The following is a 17,803-nucleotide window of genomic DNA, read 5'->3' on the forward strand; positions in this document are numbered from 1 at the left end:
CAATTGAAAATTGTTTGATTGTTTAAATACAAATTTTTAAACGTGAGTAAAATTTGAATAGGTATAGAGCACATTTGGTATATTATAGATAAAATAACAATAAAATTTGAATAACGTGCCAATTGATGAAATATGTTCAGGAGATCGCTCATGTTGAATAACAACAAACTGTCCTATTGATATTTTTTAACAGTTTGTAAACGTAACAATAAACACGGCTATATTTAGAACAACTGTACCTACAGTAACTTCTCGCAAATAATTTATCCCCATTAGCTTTCGTTTTATAAAAAATCGCACTTTACAAATTTCTGGTTTTATTATCATCCAGTTGTGTAAAACACTCACTAATTTTATCAATATTTTGATTCCGTCGATTATTTATAAAATATTGTTGAAATTGGCTAATCTCCTATATCTCTAGGAAAAGAGTTATTGACATTGTCGTTTTTTATGTATAGGAGATGACGGAGATGTACTTGTGACAGGTGAAGTCGCTTGAAAATCAACAGTGGAGTCATCATTTTCTTTAATTGCAACTCACCCTTCATCACATAATTTATTTTCACTAATCTATTATCACCACCACTAGTCACCACATATTGATCAGAAACAGGATGGGGAGACCAATTTCCTTTTTGCCCACTGTTGTGGGGTGTAAAAAATGATAATATTGCATTTTTTGTGTCTGTGGTTCCTGTTCTCTTAATTTTTGCTTTTTTCGTTTTTCACTACACTTAAATGTTTGTATTTAACTTATGATAATAACAAAACGATTAGTTAAGAAAGATATGTAAATGTTTAAACAAATTAATAGATTGGTTGTTAATTAATAGTTAAATAAATAGTTGATAGATGAATAGATTAGTTGAACTTAAGAAGCACAGGACTGAAAACTAATACAAGCAAGCAAGACCTTGCAGAAATCAGCATCAAACTAAATATTAAATGTAGTGCATTTTAAACAAAAATTTTATTTTTTAAATAAAATGTGCGTAGTATATTTGTTAATTCTCTTGTTAATTCTACCTCTTGTTAATCCTTTGAAGTGGTGTCTTAAAAATTTTGTTTATTGCTATTGATGCCGGCAAGGCAATCTACTCTTATTATTATTATTTATCATTTGCTGTTCGTGGAATGAAAAAATTAAAAAAATTTTTTTTGTTAATGCAATAAAAAATTTTTTGAGGATCTTTCCGGGTCCCATTAAAATGCGGGCCCGAATCAAATGCCTCACGGGCCTAGTGGTAAAATAGGCCCTGACTCTGCTTGCTGTTTACCACATCCTGATCGCCACTTCTTCTGGTCATATAAACGAGGCTTGTTCAACTGAAACTTTGCCTTGGTCCAGAAAAAATATTGGTAAATATATTAGCACTAGCACTACAATGCACTTAGCACTAAAATGAAAGCATTTATCCAATTCTTTCATCAACCGATGTATATCCCGCTTAAATAATTCTTGTGAGTGTTGCTCGAAGAATTCTTTTACTGCATTTTACACTCCTTCGTCCGACTGAAAACGATTTCCTTTGTGCATCTTTCTCAGTGGCCAAAAGGTATTAAAATCACAAGGCGGGAAATAGAGACTACAGGGTGGATGTTCTAATATTCACTTCTTTAGTTGTATATTTTCTTTTACTACTTTGGCAACATGAGGCTGATCATTGTAGGGCAGAAAAATGACACCATATGAAAGCTTATCTGGATATGCGAACACCACGAATAACATAATGGTCATCACCATTTCTTGCAATCTAGTCTCTACATTTTCGAAACTGTACTACAGTTTGGAGTATCAGTCCATAGTCTCAGTTATTTTTAATTATTCTGTGTAAGTTGACCTACATCAAACTCACTAAGCACTCCTCCTATATACTCAATGTACGGTCACCAAAAATGAGGGCTATTTAACACTTAACGTGTGCACGTTAACAATAAAAACGTTCAATTTAAAAATGAAACAATTGATATTTCAATCACAGTAACATATTTATCTTTGTCTTTTATAAATATTTAGTATGTATATGCTTTTAAAATCGTGGAATTGTGTTTGCTTGTCAGTAAAACGTACTAAAACACGTAGTGCAAATATAATTCATCAGCAAATACTTTCTGGTTTCAATTACACAAAATAAAAACGTTTTCACCTCTAATTGATCAGATATGCTCTCCAAAAAGCTCTTTTAATCAACAAAATAACGTGTTATTTGATTAAAAACATTACTAAAAATAAAATTCCCGATACAGCGTATGTATAATAAAATTCATTTTCAATGGAGAGTATTTTTAATAATAATTATGGAAAAAAAATTAACTTTCTAATAAAAATTAACTAAAATTAACTAATTTTCAGTCTATGGAAAATTAACTAATTTTCAGTCTTTACATTTATTATATAAAACTTATTGGTCACGATTTATTAGCGCAATTGTGTTTGACAAAGTTCTCTTGTGAATTTTTTTTATTTTGGTCATAGTGTTTATTGATTATAAATGTTTACATTTAGAGACAGAGAAAATTCTTAACTATTTTTAATGGGAAATAAGCCACAATTTTACTAAAAAAATGATTTTATTAACGAGAAAGACTAAGTTTAATCGTCGATAAGAGTGCTCGCTGCACTCTCTAATCTAAGTAAAAATTAAGACGGTTTTGGTTTCGCACCGCAACTGAATGAATAAAAATGGTATACATTTTTATTTTTATATTAGTATTACTCCTATAGAGTAACTAGGTCCATTTTCCGTTGGAACTTTACCAAGCTGCAGATGGGGGTTGTGAATTGCATAGTGTAGAATTCCTTCCCTTTCGTCTTCACTGCTGCATCCATTTGGCTTGCATATTGTAGAAGCCTTGGAGGTGTCACCAGGGAAATGGACTAATAAGTTTTTCAATTAAAAATCTTTTAAAAATATTTTATCTTACAAATATTTTTATTAGGTTGAAAAACTTAGTCTTTCATTTAGCAGATGCCGCTACGCACCTACTACCTTCACGTCAGTTGCAATGGGGACTAATATGTCGAAAAATTTTTGAAAAAAAAGTGAACCATAGATTTAACAAAATTAACTTTTATTAACAAAATTAATTTTTTTTGGACAAATATTTAATTTATGTTACCACCAATCAACTGATTTATTCAAACAAGAAAAAGATCAGGCCCGGATTTAAAAAACAAGTTCGTTTTGGTCTTAGAAAAAATTTCACCCTGTATACGCTTTTTGAAAACTCTAATATGATTTTTACAAATTAGACAAATAGGCAATTAAAATGGCATATTTATTTTTTCCCCACACGATTACTTCATTTTTTATAAAAAAAATCAAATTTGACTATGAATAATTAAAAGTTTGGTAAAGTGAACCATAGATTTAAAAAAAATAACTTTTATTACAAAAATTAATTTTTTTTGCACAAATAAGTAACTTATATTACCATCCAATCAACTGATTTATTCAAACTAGAGAAAAATCAGGTCCGGATTTAAAAAATTAGTTCGTTTTGGTCTTAGAAAAAATTTCACCCTGTATACGCTTTTTGAAAACTCTAATATGAATTTTACAAATAAGACAAACAGGCAATTAATATGGCATATTTATTTTTTCCCCACACGATTACTTCATTTTTTATTAAAAAATCAAATTTGTCAAAATCGGAATTTTAACCTAAAAATGAAAAAGAAAAGAACTACAACTCTGTTCCATTTTAATATTTTTTTTCTGAAATTTTTACAGCACATACCTCTTACCATTGTGAAGACTATGAAAATTGTTGTAGACTTTCAGTCTTCTTCTTGTAAAAGTTGCAAACTTGTAAATCGCAAAAATTAGGTGGAAAAATTTAAAATTTATCAATTTGATCACGTCTATGTTAAATTATAGAGTCCAAAAGAAGTGTTATGGGAAGTTTTAGATCTAGACGTGTTATAGAAAAAAAATGGTAAAACTTTTAATTTTAAGAAAAACGTTGTTTTTGTAAATTAATTTTTGTAAAAAAAATTAATTTTTTTAAATCTATGCAAAAACTTTGCCAAACTTTTTATGCATAGTCAAATTTGATTTTTTAATAAAAAAAAAGTAATCGTGTGGGGAAAAAATAAATATGCCATTTTAATTGCCTATTGGTCTTATTTGTAAAATTCATATTAGAGTTTTCAAAAAACGTATACAAGGTGAAATTTTTTCTAAGACCCAAACAAACTAATTTTTTAAATCCGGGCCTGATTTTTTTCTAGTTTGAATAAATCAGTTGATTGGGTGATAACGTAAATTAAATATTTGTTCAAAAAAAATTCATTTTTGTAATAAAAGTTATTTATTTTAAATCTATGGTTCACTTTACCAAACTTTTAATTATTCATAGTCAAATTTGATTTTTTTTATAAAAAATTAAGTAATCGTGTGGGGAAAAAATAAATATGCCATTTTAATTGCCCATTTGTCTAATTTGTAAAAATCATATTAGAGTTTTCAAAAAGCGTATACAGGGTGAAATTTTTTCTAAGACCAAAACGAACTTATTTTTTAAATCCGGGCCTGATTTTTTTCTTGTTTGAATAAATTAGTTGATTGGTGGTAACATAAATTAAATATTTGTCCAAAAAAAATTAATTTTGTTAATAAAAGTTAATTTTGTTAAATCTATGGTTCACTTTACCAAACTTTTAATTCATAATCAAATTTGATTTTTTTATAAAAAATTAAGCAATCGCGTGCGGAAAAAAATAAATATTTTATTTTAATTGCCTATTTGTCTAATTTGTAAAATTCATATTAGAGCTTTCAAAAAGATTATACAGGGTGAAATTTTTTCTAAGACCCAAACGAACTAATTTTTTTAAAGCCGGACCTGATTTTTTTCTAGTTTGAATAAATCAGTTGATTAGGTGGCAATAGTGTAACGATTGACCAAAATAAGAGACACATCGATCTGACCGTTCAAAAATTATGACGAATACAAATTTCTGTCAAAATGCGAAACTCGCCCTGTATATTATTAAACAATGGGAGCAGACATTTTTTAATGGTCATTTGTTATTCCCCATAGGGGCCTCTATACGAGGTAGGAGTATGTACAGTTCCTCATGACTCACCCTGTATTATACATTTTAAAGTAGAAGACTTTAAAATGATATTGCCAATATTATGAGTTGCATTCCTGGGACGACTTTACTGAAAGATAGTTCATTCGATTACATGAAATCAACCCCAACTCAAGAATGTACATTACAAAAAAAAAACATAGCATGTGATCTGTCTTTAAAAAGACAACCACATGCAACGATGACAGTAAAATTCTGATTTACTATGGAATAATCTCTAACGCGACAATTTTATTGTCACCGTTGCATGTGGTTGTCTTTTTAAAGACAGATCATACGCTATGATTTTTTTGTGACGGATATTCTTGAGTTGGGATTGATTTCATGTAATCAATGAGCTATCTTTCAGTAAAGTCGTCCCAGGAACGCAACTCATAAATATTGGCAATATCATTTTAAAGTCTTCTTCGTTAAACTGTATAATATATGTCTGAATTGCCGATATAAATGAGTCAGATTAAATAAATTATTAGAAGAATTTTTTAGTAAGCAACAACAGTTCTGTTTAATTCTTCAGGGTACAAGGTTTCTCCCTATGTAATAATCTGACGCGCTCGAGTAACTGCAAAAATCCCCGCTTTGGCTCCCCTACCATAATAATCGTAAACGTTTTCCGAATCTGTTTAATTCTTCAGGGTACCTACAAGGTTTCTCCCTATGTAATAATCTGACGCGCTCGAGTAACTGCAAAAATCCCCGCTTTGGCTCCCCTACCATAATAATCGTAAACGTTTTCCAAATCTGTATATTATATAAAAATGTTTAAACAAAATCAAAACTATTGTTTATTTGAACATACCTGACACTCAGTGGATTTTGTGACGGCTTCTCCCAATCCGTATATTCGTTTTTCAAAGTTGAAAAAATTTCGTTCAGGTGATAATAATAGGCATTCCTAACGTAAGTCCTTAGTATTCTATCTCTCTTCGTTTCGTTGAAACCGAATTCTAAATCTTGAGCGTTGAGGTCAAGATATGATTCGGTAGAGGTAAGACCGAATAAAAGAGCTCTATCCGGAAAGTCAGCTAGTTCAAATCCTTGTGACGTGGAGATTGTGGGGGCTCCCATGTTCGGCGGTACCGCAGTAGGATTAATTAAAACTGTTCCGTCGACAAAGGGGGCAAAACCTGAAAGCAAGAAAGTACATTAAATTGGGCTTCGAATTGCTTCCGCAGCCACCGTATTCACCAGATGTGGTTCCCAACGACTACCACCTGTTCTCTGACCTTAAGAGAATGCTCGCTGGAAAGAAATTTAGCATCAATGAAGAGGTAATCACCGAAACTGAGGCTTATTTTGAGGCTAAAGACAAATTGTATTATAAAAATGGTATTGAAAAATTGTATGACCGATAAGATCGCCTTGTATCGCCTTCGAAGGCAACTATATTGAATACTAAAATCAAATTTTATCAAAAAAAAAAAAAAATTTTTATGTTAGCCTACGAACTTTTCAGCCCAACGATTAGATCTTATATGTAGGTGACACTGTGACTTTTCTCCTAAAAGTTAAAACTGTATATTATTATATTCTACTAACTTTCCGTTAACAATATACATATCTAATGAATTTTACACTATCGATATAAAAAGTCAAATTCGTATTTATACAGTGAGCACGTAAAGGTTTTTTATTTCTAAATTACGACTTTTTGGCATATCATACCAGTGACGTCACCCATCTGGGCGTGATGACGTCATTGATTATTTTTTAAATAAGAATAGGGATCATGTGATAGCTCATTTGAAAGGTTATTCAATTCTCTATTCAGTAATATATACATTAGCATAATTATTTATACAGGGTGTCCAAAAAATAACTTTTTGAAATTATACTTCTTTAGGAACGAGGGTAATTTTTTAATTTGACTGGGCGCATGCGCACACTGACAGTATGGTATAAACGTTATAAGGGATCTGATTGGGTGTTAAAATCATCTGTCAATAATTGTTCAATATGGAGATTTTGGATAAACAAATTAATGTTGTGTATATTAGTTTTTATTGTTGTGATGACTTTTTAAATATGTAGTTTTTAAAAGCGACAGGTACGTAATAAATGTAAATGTTTCAGTATCCTAATAAAAAATTTCATGGGTACCTACCTATTTGCAAAATTTAAAAAGAACCGATTACCAAAATAGTATGTAATGCTTTGATTTACATAATTTGATTACCATCAAAATTTCTATCAATATTCACCTAATATATTGTTTTCTTACTCTATGTTTTGTTGTATTTTAACATTTCTTTCAATTCTAAATAATTTCAAATTTCAATTCAAAATCAAAATAATTTGGTTAAATTCAGAACCGTCAAAAGTTTAATCCGTTTAGTTAGTTGATCTTCGCACATGATGACACATGGTCTCCGTGGCTAAAGCTTTAAGTGAATGAATTTCAATACTAACTGCGCTGATAAGCAGGTTCGAACCCCAATGGAAACTTTTATTTTTTATTTTTTTTATAAATTTTATGATTGTAAATTTATTTATTATATAATTTTTTTCTCAGAAAATACGTATTTAGTTAAAAATTTTTTCCTACATTGTTCAGAAATCATTTGTGGCATTTTTTAATGTGTTTGTGTGTGTTTTATTCTTTTATTATTTTAATTTTTGGCACTGTTTTAATAAAAAAATTTGAGAAGTAGTAAGTATTAAAATTAGTTTAATATTAATATAAAATATAAATAAACTGTTTAAAGTATATTAATTTCGTTGAAATCATATAATAGAAGTATAACTTCTTACGTGCGTACAAAGTACATACACATTCTTTTTTTTTATTAAATTTATTGACATATAAAGAAGAATGTACGTAATTTATTTAATTCAAAATACATTTTGCTGCTCTCAGAAAACAGAAAAAAATGTTTATTTGAAAAATAATCATGGCTTTTTGCTTAAATTAAATGTTTAAACTGTCACGAGGCTGGTGGGAGGCTGCTTTAATATTGAATTTAAGCAAAAAACAATATTTATTTGCAAAATAAACATTTTTTCCTGTTTTCTGATAGCAGTAAAATGTATTTTGAATTAAATAAATTACACACATTCTTCTTTTTATGTCAATAAATTTAATTAAAAAAAATTTTTTGACACCCTCTATAAATAATTAGGTTAATGTTTATATTACTGAAAAGAGAATTGAATTACCTTTCAAATGAGCTGCCACACGATCCCTATTTTCATTTAAAAAAATCATCGATGACGTCATCACGCCCAGATGGGTTACGTCACTAGTATAATATATATTCCAAACCGATTGACCTGTTTCAGGATTTTTTCCAAAATCGTCCATTCTCGAGAAAATGAATTTATTCCAACCCTTATGTGCTCACTGTATAATCGTTTTGTAATACTTTCAACTCAATTAATATAAAAAAATGTTATTGATATTTTTGCTGGTATCCATATTTCATGACCAGGTAACTAAATCTGTAATGAATTATATATTTATTGACAGGCTAGTTATATAAGTGATATTTTTGAAATTTAATAAAATTTAGTGGTTATTATTTATTATTTTATTTGTGTAAAATAAAAATATATTTTTTAATTTATTAGCAAACTACATGGAACAATTTTAAATCAAAATATAAAATATTAAAATACCTACCATATCATTGGGTCAAACTTTTTAGCTACGATGTTTTTCGGACTCGTGAGTTTTCTTTAATTTTCTCTTCGCATATTCGTTGCAGTATACAGTGCGTCCATAAAGTAACGCAAACATCCATTATTAGTTAAATAAACAATATTAGAAATTTCCGAAACAGGTCGATTTTTATTTTTAAATTACGATTTTTTGGCATATATCATACTACTGACGTCATCCATATGGGCGAGATTACGTAATCGATGATTTTTTAAATGAAAATAGGGGTCATGTGATATCTCATTTGAAAGGGTATTCAATTCTCTATTAAGTAATATAAACATTAACATAAATATGTATACAGGGTGTCCAATTTTTTTATTAAATTAATTAACGTAAAAAGAAGAATGTATGTAATTAATTTAATTCTAAATACATTTTACTACTGTCAGAAAACAGAAAAATATTTTTTATTTGAAAAATAAAACAATAGCAAAAACAATAAAATATATTTTGGATTAAATAAATTACATACATTCTCTTTGTCTTCCTTTTTGTCCCAATTAATGTAATTAAAAATTTTTTTTTGGATAAATACTTAATTGCATAAATATTTGGACACACTGTATAAATATTTATTATGATTATATTACTGAATAGAGAATTGGATACCCTCTCAAATGAGTTGTCACATGGCCCCTATGCTCACTTAAAAAAATCATCTATTACGTCATCACGCCCAGATGGATGACGCCACTAGTATGATATATATGCAAAAAAATCGTAATTTAAAAATGAAAATCGACCTGTGTCGGGAATTTCTAATAATGTTGTTTATTTAGCTAATAATGAATTTATGCGTTATTTTATGGGCGCACTGTATATTATTTATTTCTTACATGTGAGAAATATTTTAATTTTCTCCCCTTAATAATGCTACCAACTTCAGTGCTTATATTCATTCTGGCTTAATCATACTCATTTATTTTTTCGACAATCCCCGGTTTTTTTAACATCCACCTCACATCAAGATTAGCTGTAGTTAACGTCAAAATTATACAGTTTAGAGATACTAGCGTAGCAAACAGGCAAAAGATTTAAGGCTTGACAGGATAACTAGAAGGTGTGAAGGGATGAGTGGCGATACGCAATTTGGTTTTATTAAATGTTTAGGCAGTCCCGGCGCTAGGGTATACGGTGCCCGATTGAAAAACTAGCATATACGCCCTTCGGTATTTTTAAAATAGTATTTTGTAAAACACAAAAAGAAAAAGCTCATCTTGGCGCCCCCAAACAAAGACGACCGTCTACAGTGCATCCTTTGCAGGATCGTTATCGCCCGTTATCGCCGGCCCTGTGTTTGTGTTTAGGAACTGCAGAAGTTCTTTTTGTTAACACAGACAAGCTGTGAACTAGGGCGAGGAGGGGAGGGCATATACCATTGTTGTCAGATTTCAGGGGCTACAGAATTTTGAAGAGTTTAAAAAATATTAAGGTATTTTAATTTTTGTCGGAAAGTAGCAAATAAATATAGGCGAGCGGCAGCAACCCCTAAAATTACGTTATACCGACCACGAAAATCAACTTTAAGGTGAATGACCAATGTTGGTGATTATTTATATTTTCGAGGTCACTGAATCTGAATATCAAGTTTATTTTTATTTAGAGTTGGTGAAACATGTTCAAAAATCAAATTTTATGCAAAAATGCGAAAAATCAATTTTGATGATTTTTCAATTTTACCTCGCTGTATCTTTGGTCGCTGTAAATATTTCCGTTTGAAAATTTCACTGTGTCATATTTAAAGTATTTAGATAACAACGAACTTTATCTGAAATGTTTAAACACATTAAAAGAGGAGTTGTTAATTTTTAAACATTTTTGTCGTCAGATTTCGTTAGTTTCATGTTTACTTAGAAAAGTTGAGAGACAAACTGTTTAGTTTATAATTTTAACCAACACAGCAATAAAAAATAATTCATGAAAAAGTTTCCTGGAAAATTTTAAGTCAAAATATGCAATAGGAAAAAAGTTATGTGACTTTATAGACGGGAGGCACACCCCAAAAAATGTTTATTTCTCTAGATACTGTGTGGTGTGATGATCACGGTGTGGTGAATGGCTAATTTTGATCATACTGCATGTTTTTGATGGTCTTGAATACGAAAATTAGGTTTATTTTGAATTTTACGTGGAGGAACATTGGCAAAATCGCCATTTTACCCTAAAAAGAAAAAAAATGAAATCATATTTTTCTGCGTTTAACTCGCTACAACTCTGTTCCATTTTAATATTTTTTCTGAAATTTTTATAGCATATATTTCTTACCTTTCTAAAGACAATGGTACCTGTTTCAATCTTTCTGTCTTATTGTAATAAAAGTTATGAATTGCTGAAAGTAAAAGGTGAAGATTCCTGAATTGCAAAGATTAATCGCAAGAGTTGAGTGACAAAATTTGAAATTTAGCTTTTTAATCAAGCTTATGTTAAAATATACGGTACAAAGAATAAAATGTTCTATAGAAAAAAAATGGCGCAATTTTAATTTTAAGAAAAACGTGATTTCCATTTTTTTTATTTTTAACTGAAAATTGCGATTTTGACAATGTTTCCCCATCAAAAATTCAAAGTAAACCTCATTTTCCTTTTCAGCACCATCAAAAACATAAAATAAGGCCAAAATTAGCTATTCACCACACCGTGGTCAGTATCTCGAGAAATAAGCGTTTTAGAAAATAAGATATAGAGAAATAGAAAGAAATAGGGAAATAAGAGTGCCACTCGTTTATAAAGTCACATAACTTTTTTCCTATTAGGTACATGTTTTGACTTAAATATTTCCAAAAATCTTCTTTGTGAATTATATTTTATTTCTGTGTTGGTTAAAATTATAAACTAAAAAGTTGGTCACTGAACTTTTTTCAGTAAACATGAAACTAACGAAATCTGACGAAAAAATGTTTAAAAATTAACAACTTCTAACTCTAACTTAATTTGCCTAAACATTTTGAACAATCTTCGTTGTTATCTAAATACTTAAAAGGTGATACAGTAAAATTTTCAAAAGGAAATATTTACCGCAATAAAAGATACAGTGAAGTAAATATGAAACACCATAAAAATTGATTTTTCGCATTTTTGCATACAATTTGATTTTTGAACATGTTCCACCAATTGTAGATAAAAATAAACTTCATTTTCGGATTCAGCGACTTCGTAAATATAACGAGTGACCAAAATTTGCCATTCCCCTATTATGGTCGCTTTTTCGATTTCTAAGCTTCAAATTAGGAGTGTGCCGCTCGCCTAATAGAGGAACTATACCAAAAACATGATCTATTATTATAAAACTATCCACAAAAAAGTTAAGAGTAAGGAACTTACAGAAAATCCTAAATCATAACACATACAACGTTTGTAAAGCATAATAATAAGACTCCTAGACATACAAGAAATACAGGAACTATGGACAAATTATATTTCTGGCCTTTTTGACGACAAAGGTCTCCCTTTTCGTAACTAACATCAAACAGAAATGGGGCTAAGTATAATGACTTCAGACATAGAGAAACTTTTGAGGGACATAAAAAATGATAAAATTGTTGTACCACAGTTATCCAGAATTCCTGAAATAGACGATTCCATGAAAATAGACGAAGAATAGCCAAACTATTTAACACCATTTACAACATTGAGTAAGTACTTGAGGATTGACTAAAATCTACATTTGACCCTATTCCTAAAAACCGAAATGCATAAAGATGTAATGAGTTTAGACCAATCAGACTAATGAGTCAACTATTAAAGTTGTTTCTTTCTTCTTCTTCTTATGCAATCCACTAATGGATGTTCGTGATCACGTTTGATCATTTTTCACTATCCCTTGCAGTGTGTATTTGGTCTCCTATGTTTCTTAGCCCTGTCCATTGTTTGAGATTACGAAGCTATGACATTTTCTTCCTGCCCACTCCTCTTCTTCCTTCGATCTTTCCTTCAATTAGGGTTTGCAGAAATTGGTATCTTTCGTTTCTAATTACGTGCCCCAGGTATGCCATTTTTCTCTGTTTAATTGTGCATAGCAGCTGTCGTTATGTACCAATTCTGCTCAGGATTTTTTCATTTGTTATTCGTGCGGTCCAGAGAACTTTAAGGATTCGTCGATAAATCCACATCTCAGATGCCTCTAGCTTTTTCATTGGGTTTATTTGCAAAGTCCATCCTTCCATGCCAAATAGGAGCACCGACCATATATAGCATTTCGTGAATCTTAGTCTTGAGGTTCATAGTCTAAAAGGCTAATGTCTAAGGCTACAGGTCTAAAAGTTCATAAGTACTTAATAGAATACGTAGAAGATGCAAACAAGATCTGTAAAAACTACAAATGAGCTTTTGGGAACGAAAAGGAACCAGAAATGTTTTGCCTGCTCGCTCAGCCCAGCTGCAAAAGTGATGAGATCAGCAGTAAGACCTATCCCTATGCGTCATAGAGTTCGCTTAGTGCATTTCTAAACTAAAACTGTAATTATTTGTCTAAAAGAAACAGTCTTCACATTTTTTAAAAACTATACTGACCTATACTTTGTATACAGGGTTGCGAAAAAGTCTGGCAACACGGTAAATTTCTCGGAAACCGCTAGAACGATTTTTATGGATTTTGGTGGGTGAGGGTCTTTTAATGCGGCCGATATTATAATGGTAATTACATTGTTGTCAAGTGTTCCGTTTTTTTGGAAATCTAATGAACTTTCTTATTTTAAATGGAACACCCTGTATATTTTTTGTGTTTTGGAATTCTTAAGGAATACTGATTATTTTTCATATAATATTTCCAAAGTTATTACTACATTTATTAAAAAAAAAATTTTAAACAATTTATAAAAATTAATTTTTTCGGCCCGGGTGCACATTATTTTAGCAATTAACTAGTTTTGATGGGAAATAAGTCACAATTTTACTAAAAAAATGATTTTATTAACGTTTCGACGCCCAAATTGGATGTCGCTGTCAAAATACAAATTTATTAACATTTTGACACCCGATTTGGGCGTCGAAACGTTAATTAAATAATTTTTTTAGTAAAATTGTGGCTTATTTCCCATCAAAACTAGTTAATTGCAAAAATGCCACAAGAAAATAGCCTCAGAACAACATTATTTTAGGTTCATTGGATCATTGTGAACAAAAAAGGTCTTTCGTAATTTTCCTCTAAAGTTCATCGTTTCCAAGTTACAAACAATTTAAAACTGAAAAAATCGAAAAATGACGATTTTCTAGGTTCCAAAACACAAGTAAAAAATATTATTTTTGAAACTACGAAGTGTCTAAATTCAAGTTCATCCCTTGTTTTATCAGCTCCCGATAAGTAATTTGGTCTTGTTTCATTTTAAAATATTATTTTTTAGTTGTTAATGCCCGATCGCCCGTTCTCTCATATGCGCTTCATTAAAAATTAAAAAAACGATATTTCAGAATAAAACGTGCCAAAAATTTTTATAGGTATCTGATAGAAGAAGGTTTGATCTTGAATTTAGGTAGTTTGTATTTTCAAAAATGATTTTTTTTACTTGTGTTTTTGGACCTTAAAAATCGTCATTTTTCGTTTTTTTTGTCAGTTTTAAATTGTTTATAACTCGAAAATGATTAACATAAGAGAAACATTTTATTATAAAATACCTTTTTTGTTCTTAATGATCCAAAGAATCTAAAATAATATCTACCCGGACCGAAAAAATTGATTTTTACAAATTGTTAAAATTTTTTTTTTAATAAATGTAGCAATAACTCCGAAATTATGGCACTTAGGTATAGGGAATATCATACGAAAAATAATCAATATCCCTTAAGGATTCCAAACTTAAAAAATATACAGGGTGTTCTATTTTAAATAGGAAAGTTCATTAGATTTCCAGAAAAACGAAAGATTTGACAACAATGTAATTACCACTATATTATCGGATGCATTAAAAGACCCTTACTCACCAAAATATATAAAAATCGTTCTAGCGGTTTCCGAGAAAATAACGTGTTGCCAGACTTTTTCGCAACCCTGTAGTATTTTATAAAACTTTATTAAATAGGCTTTACTTTAACTGGTTAAGCCGCTAAATTAGTTTTTTTCTTACCTGGTAAAAATCGGGGAATATCCAATCGTATATCCAGCAAATGATTTAACGGTTGTAGCCTCAGACAAGGAGCGAGATCATCTTCCAACAAATCTCCATAGCACCTAGTATGCAGTGAGACGCTCCTCTTTACCCATAGAGGGTCCTTCTGCAACGCCCAAGGGCTCAGACTTGACCCGCTGAGTAATATCACACGATGCAGTAGCTCTGAAAGTATAAAAATATTTTTAGTTAATTGTTTTTTATTTCTAAATTCAGTCGAACCCGCCTATTGGAATAGTCTTCGTACGAAGGAAAAATATTCCTATAACCGGGATATTTTAATAACCGATCACTGGTGGATAGTAGAAACGATAGTTTCGGGACATCAAATTTCTATTCCTTAAACCGGGCTATTCCTATAACCGTGATTCTAATACGCGGGTTCGACTGTATACGTCTTCAACACTAATCCTCATTGACAATCATTTAGGTGAATAAAAATGATATTGCTTAGTTATTGCTTTGGCTGTATACAAATACAGTTTCTCTGTTAGTGTCATCAAATCTTTGAAAATTATGGACCCCAAATTTGTGTAAGTATTTTTTTCAATAGTTAGAACGTATTTTTTAAAATTATTTTTTAATAAATTGAGTAGCGTTGATGCTTTTTGGTACGTAAAAACAGCTCCCACATAACAATTTCATTTTCTCAGTAGATTCATAGAACATACTTTTCAGAAAAAGTATATGATGAGAATATGCGTAATTACCATTACGAATGTACAGAGCAGATGCTGAGTATATACTACATTACAGAACTTAGACGTTCTATGTATATACTTAGAATGTACTACCACACTTCTTTTCAGTATATACCCAGAACATACTTTTTAAAATATTCCAAGGAACTGCTATAAACCTTCTATTCATATACTTAGAATATACTACCGCACATATTTTTAGTATGTCGGAAGAATATACTTTTAAAAATATTCCAAACAAGTGCTATATTGCTCAGAAGTATGTTTTCAGCATCACCTAATCTCATCCTTGGTTCTACCAACTATCATATTTACATATTTAAATTGCATACGAGAATGTAATTAGTACATTTTACAATATTACTAAAAAGTAAGAAGGCACATATAAATTTTAGTTATTTACATATATAAATATATAATATTTAGTGCAACTAAACTATAACTAAAATGTATATATTTTGTACTTACCTACTATTTAAGTAATATTGAGTTACCAAAATGAATTTAATATTTTCAAGCACCACAAACAAAATAAAGGGATTATATATGTTGCTGGTCCTAGTTCCTGGTATACTTTGTCGTTCGTCTTCCTCCTAATACAGTATCAATTATAGATTGGATACAAATGCACTGTGCCCTGTGCCTGTTTGTGTTTGCGTTTTCATTTTCATAAAATCTTTGTTTTAGCAAGAAGACTGTTTTTCAGACTTAAAAGAAATCAGAGCAGGTGTTCCACAAGGCAGTGTGTTGGGTCCGGTCCTATACCTACTATACACGTGTGATATACCTGTACTGGAAGACAACACAGTTGCCACCTTTGCTGATGATACAGAAATTCAAGCAGTATGGACGACAAGTGAAGAGGCGACCAACAAGGTCCAAATAGCAGTTAACCAAATCTATAAGTGGACACAAAAATGGAGAATCAGGCTAAATGAAGCTAAATTTGTCCACGTTAATTTCACCAACAAAAAAACACAATATATACCAGTTATAATCAACAATATCCAAGTACCATATGCAGATACTGCTAAGTATTTGGGTATAACATTAGATGCAAAACAACGCTGGAAGGTGCACGTTAAGAAAAAAAGGGAACAACTAAATATAAGATACAAAAAAATGTATTGGCTAATTGGAAGAAACTCCACATTGTCGATGCATAATAAGTAACTAATTTACGAACAAATATTGAGACCTGTATGGACTTATGGATGCCCAGTATGGGGGTGTACTAGACCAAGTAATATAACAGTAATACAAAGATTCCAGAACAAAATAATAAGAAATATTGTAGATGCTCCTTGGTATGTTACAAACAGTGATATCCATAAGGACCTAGGAATGGAAACTGTGGATATAATCATCAAGAAGATGGCAGGAAGTCACGAGCAACGACTTCACATGCACGAGAATATTGAGGCAATCCAGCTCCTCGATACTACTGGGCAAGTTAGAAGACTGAAGAGGACAAAACCTTATGAACTAGTTTAAGTGATAGGTGATAGTGAAAAGCAGAGCATAGTGCTTGTGCGCGTTAGTGTGTATGCTAGAATAGTGCACTATCTTGTTAGGTTAGATAAGAGACGCTATGGGGTAAGCTCTTAATTTTAAGGAACAGTAAAAATTTAGGTTAGATTAAAATTGCTCATTGGTCAAGTATGACCAGATTGTAATTGTAATAATCATCATCGTAGTGATGATTATGGGGAAAAAAATAAAACCTTTGTTAATTCCTATGCAGGTAGAATGAGAAGGGTCATTTCAGTGATTCCGTTTGCATTATTCCGATCTTTTACGATCTGGTAATGGTGTATTGTTAAAAAAAAATAAAAACAACTTTGTTGGTATGGTCATGTACAAAGAATGGAGGAACATCGACTCTCAAAGCTAATAATGGAATGGCAACCCCCGGAAAGAAGGAAAAGGGGCAGACCGAAAACAACCTGGATAAGTGGAATTCAGAAAGCCATGTCTGAGAGAGATATCCGACCAGGAGATTGGACAGATTGACGCGGCTGGAGAATAGGAACCGGAAGGCGCATGACGCTATAAACCAGTGTTATATATGTAATGGTGTATTCTTTTATAAACAGCAATTGAATGTATCTAATAAATTCCGACGATGTAAAAATACTCATGGTAAAATCAAAATAGTAAATTCATTTCAATTATGAAAACGATTTTTTTTTCTTTAATACAAATTAATTTTTAAACTTTTTTACCATACCTACAA

At 30.7% G+C, this 17,803-nt stretch overlaps 1 protein-coding gene across 6 annotated transcripts in view; it reads right to left on the reverse strand.

The window, feature by feature from the left end:
• LOC114337069 (neuroligin-1-like) overlaps positions 1-17,803 on the reverse strand; it is a 616,817-nt gene that overhangs the window by 31,032 nt on the left and 567,982 nt on the right. For all 6 annotated transcript variants that reach the window (XM_050650872.1, XM_050650874.1, XM_050650876.1 and 3 more), the window contains exons 6-7: positions 14,825-15,031; positions 5,904-6,231 (exon numbers count right to left, since the gene is read on the reverse strand). In XM_050650872.1, coding sequence (XP_050506829.1) covers positions 5,904-6,231; positions 14,825-15,031 — 535 coding nt within the window. The remainder of the gene's footprint in view (positions 1-5,903; positions 6,232-14,824; positions 15,032-17,803) is intronic.

The sequence above is a fragment of the Diabrotica virgifera genome, chromosome 5 (genome assembly GCF_917563875.1).
Source record: "Diabrotica virgifera virgifera chromosome 5, PGI_DIABVI_V3a".
Classification (NCBI taxonomy): Eukaryota; Metazoa; Arthropoda; class Insecta; order Coleoptera; family Chrysomelidae; genus Diabrotica; species Diabrotica virgifera.